At 44.1% G+C, this 12,154-nt stretch overlaps 1 protein-coding gene across 2 annotated transcripts in view; it reads right to left on the bottom strand.

Annotated features, from left to right (window-relative positions):
* The window catches only part of RAP1GAP2 (RAP1 GTPase activating protein 2), a 246,064-nt gene extending 234,115 nt beyond the window's left edge, over nucleotides 1-11,949 (bottom strand). For both annotated transcript variants that reach the window (XR_004234078.1, XM_031967819.1), the window contains exons 1-2: nucleotides 11,756-11,949; nucleotides 5,778-5,894 (exon numbers count right to left, since the gene is read on the bottom strand). Coding sequence is in view for 1 of the 2 variants with exons in the window: in XM_031967819.1 (XP_031823679.1) it covers nucleotides 5,778-5,894; nucleotides 11,756-11,805 (167 nt within the window). In the remaining variant the exon portion in view is untranslated. The remainder of the gene's footprint in view (nucleotides 1-5,777; nucleotides 5,895-11,755) is intronic.
* Nucleotides 11,950-12,154: the final 205 nt, after the last annotated feature.

The raw sequence follows: 12,154 nt of genomic DNA, 5'->3' as shown, positions 1-12,154 counted from the left end.
TAAACTATTCTTTGCCAAGAAAACCCAAATAAGGTCACAGAGTCAGACATGACTGAAAAACAACTGAACAGCAAAATTCTAACCAGAACAGTGACCCATCGGGATTCCACAGGTTGATGATAAAGTAGAATCCTTTCCTTTCAGCAGAGTCAGTGGAGCCTAGAGCTCCCTATGACCTCCATGATGAATCTGACATTCATTATTTTATATTTAAGGCCTCTTATAACCTGGATTCTAAAACTTTCCCAGCTTCTTTTACTTTATTTCCCTCCATAGACCATGTGAACGAGCTACACTGCCCTCCTTTCTGTTCCTCACACATAGTATTCCACCTTCCATTTTCAAGTCTTTGTCTCTCATCCCCAGAAATGTGCTGTGTGAAGAGGGCTGATTGTTTAATTTTCAGTGTGAGCATTTACACCTCAGAAACTGACAAAGGTTACCAATTAAGGCTTGGTTTATTATTTTGTAGATAATCTAGAATTAAGAATGTGATAAATAAAATGTTAATAAAATAGACCAAACTTTAAAGTGTGTTAAGTACACTGTTCCTCCTCCCCACGAGAGCCTGTTGTAAAATATTTGCCAGTATACCTCTGCCCATACTTAAAATGGGCTTCCTTCAAGACTCAACTTAAACCTAACATTCTGTAGGAAGTCAGCCTTGCTCCCAGTGCCACCTCCCCCCCCCCCGAGATTACCTTCCTTTTATACAATATTCAAAAGGTGTTTTAAAAATTTAGTGCCGTTTTAAGCTACTAACTTTTTTGTTCTTTGTGTTGGCGGGTAATAAATGCTTGCTAGTCTAAGATAAGATAAATACAAATACAGCTACGTTTTCTACAGATGGCACTGTGACCTCCTTTGCCATGTCTGTGCCTTTGATGGCCAATTCTGGTAAGAGTTTCAAATGTTAGGGGCAGCTGGGTGGCACAGTGGCTAGAGCCCCAGCCCTGAAGTCAGGAGAACCTGAGTTCAAATCCAGCCTCAGACACTTAACACTTGCTAGCTGTGAGACTCCAATTGCCTCAAGGGGGGAAAAGAGTTTCAAATGGTGCTTCAGAGATGAGAAGCAAAAGTAATTTTGGGATTTAGGAGGTTTGGCATGGGATCCACTAAGAAAGCCCATGTGGCCAAGGATATTTATAAGAGCAAGTTCTGTAGCTGATATGGTGGAATCAGTAAGACCTGAATTCAAATCTGATCTCAAATACTTGACACTAGCTATGTAACTATGGGCAAGTCAGTTAACCCTATTGCCTCAAAAATACGTTCTGTAAACAAAGGAGACGGAGATAGAAATGGGAGAAGAAAAAACTGAGAATAGAGAAAACTGGTATCCTCTCAGGGCTGAATATCAAGGGCTAATTATTATTATTATTATTATCATTATTATTATTATTATTTTGCTGAGGAAATTGGGGTTAAGTGACTTGCCCAGGCTCACACAGCTAGAAAGTGTTAAGTGTTTGGGGCCAGATTTGACTCAGGTCCTCCTGACTCCGGGGCTGGTGCTCTATCCACTGCACCATCTTGCTGCCCGTTCAGGGGCTAATTTTGATAAATATGGTCATGTGTACTAAACTCCTGGGGACAGATTGTGATGTTACTCATTCCTCCCCATTTGGGATGTCTAGCAACAAATATCTGCAGTCTTGTTAATGTGTCAGGTAAGTGCTTGCAGAAGTCTGAACTGACTCCCACACTCAGACCTGTCTGATGGAGGCTGCTACGGAACCTTTGGAAAAAGAATTGGGAATTACCAAGAGCCAACAGGAGATCATCAAAGGCAGCTCAGAAGGTCTCTCCTTTATTTAACGAGACTACGCTACAAACAAGAGGAATGCTGGGAGTCTGATATCTCTGGATTTCATGTGATCTCGGTGAGATAGGAACTAGGTGATAGAACTGTTAGGTGAAGTCTAATGACTGTACCCAAAGAGTTTTCAAAGATGATACCCATGGAAACCCAAATGGAGGTCTTTAAAGGAACAGAGCCCTTGCCCTTGACCCAATTCTTCTGAAGAGTTTTATCAATGATTTGGGCAAACGTACAGATTGCTATAACTATCACATTTGCAAATGACCCAAAGTTGGAGGTAAGGGGGTAGCGGTGGGGATAACTAACATGTTGGATGACAGTGTCAGGATCTAAAAAGATCCCTTCAAGATAGAGCCATAGGTAAGATTTATTACTATGTATTTATTCATTCATTTATTTGTTTGTTTGTTTGTTTGTTTTTGCTGAGGCAATTGGAGTTGAGTGACTTGCCCAGAGTCACACAGCTGGGAAGTATTAAGTGTCTGAGTTTAAATTTGAACTCAGGTCTTCCTGACTTCAGGGCTGGTGCTCTTTTAACTGCGCCACCTAGCTGCCCCTATTACAATAAAATTTTAAAAGAATAAAATCATTTTTCAAAAATCAACTGCACAAATATAAAACGGGAAAGGCATGGCTGGGGAAAAAAAAAAGACCAGTGGATTTTAGTGTGCCGCTGGCTCAGGAGGAGTCCTCAACAAGAAATGACAGCCAAAAACACAATGCCATCTCAGGCGGTGTTAATGAAAGCATGATGTCCAGCAGGGACATTCCAGCAATTCTCTATTGCCTCTGGTTGGCATTCAAAGCCCTCTGTAATCTGGCTCCAACCTTTCTTTTCAGGTTTATTATCCATTACTCTTCTCCCCACACATACATTGCTGTATAGGCAAGCTGGCTTTCTTTCAGTTGCTCACACACAACATTCCCTCTCCTTCCTCTGTCCTCCATGGCTCTGGGCTCCTGATGGGCTTTGAGCCTGAGCCAGGTCCACCTGGACTTTCAGACCTTCTTCATGCTATGCGGCAACTCACCCACCAGCTTCATTCGCTGTGGCAAATGAAATCAACCCTACTATTCCAGTAAAAGAAGGACATGGCAGCCACCTGTTCCATGACTCCATTCACCATCCCTGTCACTTCCCTGACCTAAACTCCCTTCCATGGCTACCATTTTCCTTCCTATATGTGCCATTTTAATCTACCAGAATGTAAGCTCCTTGAGGACAGGGTCTGTGTTTTTGTTTTGTTTTAGTTTTGTATTTTTATCTCAAGCACTTATTGTATAGTGCTTGCCACAAGCTAAGTCCTTTGTAATTCTTTATTTTTATTCCTTCTTTCCTTCCTTTCCTCACTCTTTTTCCTCCCTTCTTCCATTCCCTTCTCTTTCTTCTTTTCTACCTTTCTTCCTTCCTCCCTTCTTACTTTTCTTTTTCTTCCTTTCTTCCTTCTTCCCTCCTTCCTCTTTCTTTCTCTCAGTCTCTTTCTCTGTTCTGTCTCTCTCCCTCTCTCTCAGTCTCTCTCTCTCTTTCTCTCTCTCTCTCTGTCTCTCTGTCTCTCTCTCTCTCTCAGTCTCTCTCTCTCTCTCTTTCTCTTTCTTTCTCTCTCCCTCTCTTTCCTTTTCTCTCTCTCTCTCAGCTCTCTCAGAAAGGGGGTCAGATAAAGAGGTGTTAAATTAACTGTGAAAAATAAGGTCAGGACAGGTGATCCTTTTATAAGGTGCAAATTGGTCCTCTGAGTGAATCAAAAAAGAAGTTCAATAGGATTAAAGTGACAGTCCAACCTCCAGGTCACTTTTTGAAAAGACAGTCCTCTGGGGCTGGGAGACTGAAAGAGGAACCTAGCAACCGACAGGGTAGATGGGAAAAGGTAAACCCTCCAAAGAAAATGGACCTGAATTCTGAGAGTGCAACTGCCTGGGCCAATCAGAAGGAGGGCTTCAGACAGAAGCTTTTTTGCTAAGTTTACCCCCTTCACTCCTACTAGAGACCCCAAAATGGTAATAATGTGCCTCCCTTCAAGTCTGTTTACCTTTCTTTGTTTTTAATGTTTACTATGTCTTTATAAATTATGTTCATCATCACCAGTGTCTAAGTGGGGCATATTTATTGGGAATATAGTTGGAAGTACTAAATTAAAAGGAAACAGTCCCAGGGAAGAGAGAAAGACATATCTAACATTTATGTGTTTGGCCAAAGCCACTCTCTGACTAGAGACTCGGAGCTAACAAGATAAAGAGAATTATGGATTTTTTGATAGGACTTCACAGAGCGATTCTAGGACAAGTTGAGATTGGCAAATAGGAGTCCTTGAATGAACCGGATCCCTGCACCGTACCCTCAACATTGCTATTCCCAGAATGAATTTCCTCCATACTTCTCCCTTTTAGAATCTCTAGGTTCCTTCAAAGTTTAGCTCAAGTAGCATCTCCTATGGGAGACTTCCTGATCCTCTCAACTGAGACTGCCTTTCCCACCCTCAGTGACCTTATTTATGTGGAATAGGGTTTTGGTCCATGCACAGATCTCCAACTTGGAGGTTTCTGTGTGGGAAATGCGTCTGGGATGCATCGCTTTACCACAAGGCTGAGAACAACACCTTTCCATTCGATGTGTAGCCATGAGACTGGGACCCTCTTGCTCTCTCTCTTTCCAGCTGAATCCAGAAGGGATTCTGATCTGCCACAGCACAGGCAACATGAGCTGAACTGGGAGAGGTAGAAAGCTGCTTTCTGCTGCTGCCGTAAGGCCGTGGTGCCCCAGTAAATAGTCTTGGGACTCAGTCTAGTTTTTCATTCATCTTTTCTAGGCAGAGATAGTGGGGTCTCTGGACAAAGACTAAATCACGATGACCAAAGAGGCAGGATTCCAAGCTAGATGTTGCTTTGAAAGAAGCAAGGAAATCCCTAGGAGCCCGGACACTTGGGAATCAGGCCCAACGAGAGCTTTGGAACATGGTGGACCTATGCTATAGAAGAACTGAGCTAAACTTAATCACCTTCCCCTTCAGAAAGAGAAATAGAGCAATGGTGGGGGAATTATCTTTTCTAGTTATTGGGAAGGGATGATATTTACTTGAAGTTTTAAAGTAAATATTCCTAAAAACTCATCTATTCAATTGTTGGTTAAACAGAACTAAAATTAAGTGTCCTTCTTAAAACTAGGGGAATACCACTGGTGAGGATTTATGCCAATGGGAAAGATATTAAACCCCAACCTCCACCCTTTAATGGAACAGGAAAAGGTGAAACATATCTGGTTCTTGTGTGGGGATTGGGGGAAAGCCAGGATAGTTTTTATTATATACTTGCCATCTCTTCTGATAAAATGGAAACAAGAACTGTCTCATTTCTATGTTTGTCTCCCCAATGCCTTACCCAGAGCCTGGCACACAGGAGCCAAGTCGAATTATGAGCTTCTTGGACATTTTTATTTTTGTTATTATATCCCCAGTCCCTAAGATAGAGCATAAACAAATAAAATTGCTATATGACCAATTATCCCCATCCTTGGTGCCTAGCAGAATGCTTAAAACAGGAGCTTTATAATGCTTGTTGATTGATTGAGTAAAAAAAAATTAATTCATCAGATGATGATGGCCGGTCATGAGCTTCTCTGATTAAGGACCCGACTGGCCACTGGATTGCCCAAACACAATCTGTCATTGGGCCTGACTCCAGCTTTCCAAACCTGGCAAAATCTACCAGTACTTATATTCACCAGCACAGCTTTCCAATACCGAGGGTCACCTCCCTGCTATGCTGAGGTAGAACTTTGACCCCACGAGACACATCCTCAGAATGGAAGAATGGAATCTTACTATAAACATCTGTCATATGGGACTGAGATCTCTGAAGACCTTTCATGTTGTGCCCAAGACAATGCCTGCTCCTAGGCCCCAGCAGTTCCCCTTGTCTCCTTGGGGGGTGGGGGAGAAGGGATGGCGGTGGGCAACTTTACCTGGTGGGAGACTCGAGGTCAGCTCTGCTGAGGATTCGGTGTTGCTGGGGAGTGTACAGCCACTGAAAAGCAGTCAAGGTCCTCTCCTCTATCCGGAATCGGCCTTCCCGCACATACCTGCGGGAAACGGCACAGTAAGTGGGAGGAGATGGACTTCAAAGGCTTGCTTCTAGTGCTGGCTTTCCCTCTGGCTTCCAGGGGGAGGACCCAGAACTGGCCACAGCCAAACAGCCATCCCAGAGCCACGATGAGTGGGAGACACAGTGGATTTTTCTCTAGCATGGGCTACATCTGAGACCACAGGATAAAGTGGAAAGACCACTGAACGAAGGACCATGAGATCTGGGGGCTGGCTAACTCCTCTATGTGCCTCAAGCCAACCTTCTCTCTGAATCTGATCTCAATTTCTTCATCTGGGCAGCTTGAAGAAATTAGGCAAATGATCGTGTTCCAAGGTTCTACCAGCTAGCTCAGTGATGGTGCTCAGGCTTTTTTCGGCTTCACTAAGGAGCTTCCTCATTCCCTGAAGACAATCAGGGAGATCTATGTTCTCCATTGTGGGGAGATGGAGAAGGGATCAGTGCTTGAGCTACAGGTATGAATGGGGAAATTCCAAGCATGGTGGACAGGTCAATGGAATATATATTTGTTTATTTATTTATTTTTCTTTTCTTTTCTCTTTCTTTTTTCTTTTCTTTTTTTTTTCTTTTTTCTTTTTTTTTTTCTTTTTCTTTTTCTTTTTTTTTTTTTTGCTAAGGCAATTGGGGTTAAGTGACTTGCCCAGGATCACACAGATAAGAAGTGTGAAGTGTCTAAGGGTAAATTTTGAACTCAGGTCCTCCTGACTTCAGGTCTGGTGCTCTATCCTCTGCGCCACCCAGCTGCCCCAGAGTATATATTTCTAAGCCAAAATGGCCACCTATTTCAATCTGTCTGGTCATGAAGCCTTTCTTAATTGTTCCCAACCACTGGCACAGTGCCCTCCCCCGAGCAGATTTACCTAGCTTGTATTTGGTATACATTTTGTATACACTTAAATTTGTACATTGTTGCCTTTGATAGAATATAAACCCATCAAAGGCAGCTTCTGTTTCATTTAGTGCAGCCTTCCATCAGTTCACAGGGATGACGATTGCATTAATTTTCTGCTTTCTCTCTGTCTCAACTCTCCCCCATTTCAGTCCATCCTCCATTCAACTGTCAAAATGGACTTTTTAAAGTGCAGCTCTGATCACCCTAAGCCCACTCCAATAGCTCTCTTTTACCCCCAGGATCAAATCTAAAATCCTTTATTTGGCAAAGAGAAAAAGGGTTATTTCTCTCTGATATCAGGAATCAGTTATCGAATTAGGGCTAAGGTTTTTCCCCTTTCTATTTCCTCCTTCAGAATCTGTCCTCATGGGTTATTTGGTCAGCCTTTGAAGTGCAGGGCTGAGATGAAATCTTGGGGGAAACTTGCCCAACTGGCAAAACTTTATCTGCTCAAAAGGTAAAGAAATTTGAGTCTGGGTGAAATGGTGAATTCAAGAACTGGGTTTGAGTCAGACCGGTACAAGTAGAACTGGATTCACCCTTTTGTCTAAATTGCCCTAGTCTGGGGGTGATCTGGGAAGAGATAAGTCTCTGTGTCCAGGACTGAGCGACCATTTAGTTGTGTCCCCCTAACACCTATCAAATTAAGCCCATCTCTCATTATAATATTCATTCTCTCATTAATTGTTTTGTTTGTTTGTTTGTTTGTTTTGGAGGCAATTGGGGTTAAGTGACTTGCCCAGGATCACACATCTAGGAAGTATCAAGTGTCTGCAGCTGGATTTGAACTCAGGTCCTCCTGACTTCAGGGCTGGTGCTCTATCCGAGCCACCTACTTGCCCCATTAATTGTTAACTAATTGGGGGCAGCTAGATGGTTCAGTGGGTAGAGCATCCAGCCTCAGACTCTTACTAGCTCTGTAATCCTAGGTAAGTCATTTACTCCCAATTGCATCACATAAAAGTTTATTAACCAATCAAAATTGATTGCTGTTTTTGAGGACAGCTACTCTTCCAAAGGCATGTAAGTGTTAAGAGGCCTCCATGAGGAGTCTTTTGGTTTATGAGAAACAGCCAAATGATCATCTTTTTATTAATTACTCACTAGTCATAATTAATAAGATGATTAATCACTCCCAAATTATGTCTTTCATATATCAGAGCATTTAAAGCACTTCAACCTTTTTATCCAGCTAGGGGGTGGATAGAGTGTCCAATTTAAGAGCTGAGTTCAAATCCTGACCTCAAACATTTACTACCATCATTTTACAAAAGTTCAGAAGAGGCCAGTGACTTGTCCAAGCTGACAGAGGTAGAAATAGACAGAGGTAGAGATAGCTGCTGGAGGCAGCTCAAGGCAAGAGGAAAAGCTTAAATCTCTAGTGTGAGCATTCACACCTCAGGAAATTACAAACACTGTAGACCAAGTCTTGATGTATTGTTTTGTTAATTTTCCAGACTTAAGAAGGTATTAAAATGTGGTACATTTTCATACTTTCCCAACCTGGTAGATTCTGATTGTTAAACATTTACCAGCACATCTCTGTATTGCTCTGTAAACATTGAGCTCCTCATGACTTCAGAAGAAAACATCACCAGACCGGAGACTTGGTGACTATAACATTGTGATTGATAGATAACGATATTAACAACAAGTAATAATCACTGACAGTAATACAGCACTTTAAACTTTACAAATGATCTCATTTGAACCTCACAACACCTCCCAGAGATTCCATGATCTTTGACTGTCGGTCTAAGGCTCTTTCAAATACACCATAATTGTCTCCTGCCCATTGAAATAGCTAGAACAAGTAACATCCCTATTTCATAGAAGAGAAAACTGAGGACCAGAAGGAAAATTGACTTGTCCAGAGTTACATTAGGAGAAACCCCTTCCAAATGGAAATTTTCTGACTCCAAATAAAGCATTTTTTATCTGACTTCTTTAATTCTCCTCCAAATCTCTTTTTTTTTTATCAGTTTCTCATTTTCTGCTCTTTTCTTTCTCTAAATCATTCTACCTATGTCTTAATAATTCCTTATTAAGGAAGAAATATTCCTTATTTGGAAACACAGTGTGATGTAGTCATTGGAGAGCTGGCCCCAGAATCAGGTTAGCCCCTCACACTTAATGGATGTGTGATTCTGGGCAGGTCACTTAACCTCTTAGTGCCACCGATAACTCTTTAAGATCATGAAGGGTAGACCTGCTTTGGTACAAGATCTTCTTCATCTAGAATCATACCAATGAAATCACAGATCGAGTTCACCCTCATTCCTGAAAAGAGAGATGAGATAATGAATAAAGTACTGGATCAGGAATCAAGAAAATCTAAGTTCAAATCCTGCCTCTGACACTAATTGTATGATTTGTGAACAAGTCTTGTAATTCTAGCTGAGTAATTTTCTCAGATTTATCTACTGTCAATTAATTTATAGCTGGGTGGTTGGTGGAGGAATTCCCCATTTCTAGGAAATCACAAATCTTTGATGTGTCGACACCCATTGCTAAGTAAACCTGGAATGGAATCACAAAAGTTAGCCCTGGGAAAAGACTTTGGAGGCCTTCTACTCCAACGGTTTCATTTTGGAGAGAGAACTGAGGCCCAGAAAAAGAGAGGGAAGTACAGTTAGGTGGCGCAGTGGATAGAGCACCAGCCCAGAAGTCAGGAGGACCCGAGTTCAAATTTGACCTTGGACACTTAACTCTTCCTGGCTGTGTAACCCTAGGCATTTAACCCCAATTGCCTCAGCAAAAAAAAAAAAAAGAAAATGAGAGGGTCTTGACCAAAGACACACAGAAAAGGAGGAATAAAATCCAAGTCTCTTGAGTTTCAGTCCAGAATTCATATGTGAACTAGACTCAGAATCCTACATTCAGAGTCAGAAAATACCTTAGAAGATATGTAATCCAATTACCTCATTTTATGGATTTTATAGAAACTGAGGACTTGACTAAGGTCACACCTCTAATTTTTGAGATGGAATTTGAACCCATTTCTTCTTGATTTCAAATCCAATGGAGGCAAGGAAGATATCAGACCCAGGGTAAAAAAATATACTACCCAGGAGCACCCTTCTTTAATATAATGCTCCTCAAAAGCAGGAATCGTTATTTTTTTATTTGTTTGTTTGTTTGTCATCTTGCATTCTGAGCAGTGGCACATAGTAGGAGCTTAATAAATACTTGGTGTTTATCTGTTGTTTGTTAACCTATGAGTTTTGGATCCTTTTAAACAAGGAAGCAAGAGTTCAGTCCAATTAAAGAGGTATGTTTGGGGTCAGAAGGACCACTAGAAAGAGGTTAATCATTTGTAAATATAGGAAAATGAACAATTAGGGATAGGGATTAGACCTGTGAAGAAGGTCATTTTTCAGTTCTGTCTAACTCTTCCTGACTCCATTTGGGATTTTCTTGGCAAAGACACTAGAGTGGTTTGTCACTTTCTTCTCCAGCTCATTTTACAGATGAGGAAACTGAGGCAAGCAGGGTAAAGTGACTTGCCCAGGATCACAGAGCTAGAAAATGCCTGAGACTAGATTTGAACTCAGGAAGTTGAGTCTTCAGGACTTCAGACCTGGCCCTCTGCGCTACGGGTCCATCCAGCTGCCCATTGTAGGGCTCTCGGCAAATTTTTTAATCTCGTGGGCCTCAGTTTCCTCATCTGTAAAATGCAAAAGTTGGACCGGGTAACTTCTGAGCTCTGTTCCAGCTCCAGATGTACAATCCTAACTGAAAACCATTTTGCTGTCACTGTTTAAAATTGTCGATTCAAGGTAACTGCATTGAGGATGACAAATTCCCCTTGAAACCGATGAGGTTGGATTCTTCTCTGAGCTACTGCTGGACCAGTAACCTGATACCTCAGACAACTCTGATTTCCCAGCCTGAGGCCCAGTTGCAAGGAGATGTCACAGCCTAGAGTGAAGGAAGGGGGAAGGGTCCTAACTGCCCTAACCCTCCTTCCCAATAGAATCATCATTTCCCCCACTCTACACTCCTTGGGAAGTCTCTTCCATAAGAACTCTAGTAAAGGAAAGATTTGGAAGTATTTTCTCCAAGTCATCAGCCTTCTTATTCCCATCCCAAGGGAGAGCTCTCCCCCCATTCTCAGGATGAAATGAGCAAAGGGTCTCTCCAGCTCCAACCCGACCCACCCGATCAACTCACCTAATGTCTAAAGTGTTGGGAACAAGTGCCAAGAATCTGAGCGATGGGATGACTGAGAGCAGGGCGTCCCCTTGAACTGACCTCTGGGAGTCAGGAGCAGACATGGGCGCAGGCTATGAACCCTGACATCACCTATCGAAGGAAGGGATGGAGGTAGGAGCCAGAGGGAGAGTGACCTCCATAGATCAGATGGGGAAGGTAGAACAAGGATGAGGAGGGAAGATGAGCTAGGGAGGCAAGAATGTTCCTTCACTTCCTATAATGAAAAAGGAAATCGAATTTGGAAAGAAATCCGAGACTCTTATCTGGGCTTCGGCCCTGCCCTCGACCCGGACACACAGTTGGTAGGGAAGCACAGGGGCAGTGAGAGAATGGAGAGAGGAGCTCTGGGTAGCTGGATACGAACTTTGTCCAAAGGCAGGTTCAGGGCTCAGGGGGAGGTGGTCTGTGGGCCAGGGCAGGGAAGGTGGGGGGAAGGGGGTCAGGAGAAGAAAGTCCAGGCCGCAGCTTCCTGAAAACCCTGAATCTAAACTAAAGCATCTCAGGCTTGGGAAAGTTTGAGTTTGGGCCTGAGAGGAGGAAGGGTGCGGGGAGCTCTGCCCTTCGCTTCCCCAGCCTTCCCCCCTTCCCAGGGAGCATCTTCTTGGCCAAGCCGTGTAAGGCAGGGCAGCCTGCCACCGGCGCCCCGAGCCTCATGCCCCCTGCTCCAGCCTGCCGCCACCTCCCCCGCGCCTCTGCGGTCGCCCTTCACATGCCCCACCCTCCCCACTCACCAGCGCACCAGCTCCCAGCGCTTCTCCCCGGGCTCCCTGCGGCCCGCCATGCCTCGGGCCCCCGCCGGGCCCCTCTGGGCGCCTCCTCCCTCCTACTCCCACCCCTGTCCGGGCCGGGGACCGCTGGAGGCGGCGGCGGCGGCGGCGGCTGCTCAGACTGCGGCAGGACAGGGAGAGGGCCGAGCGCTCTCGCTAAGGGAGCAGGGGCAGGACTGATGGGGGTGGGGGGTGGGGGAGGTAGAGGGCGGGGCGGAAAGTGGGGCCCCTGGCTAGGCCCTCTCTGCACCCCCCTACCTCCCCGAGCCTCGGCCTAGGCCGCCGACCCCCACGGAGTCGGAGTTTGGGGAGCCAACTGGGCAGGAGAGAGTTGCCGGGACACCCCCGCCACTCGCCCCCCGC

Source organism: Sarcophilus harrisii, chromosome 4 (assembly GCF_902635505.1).
Source record: "Sarcophilus harrisii chromosome 4, mSarHar1.11, whole genome shotgun sequence".
NCBI classification, from domain to species: domain Eukaryota; kingdom Metazoa; phylum Chordata; class Mammalia; order Dasyuromorphia; family Dasyuridae; genus Sarcophilus; species Sarcophilus harrisii.
Note: the sequence above shows the minus strand (reverse complement) of the source record. Positions and strands in the feature narration are given on the sequence as shown.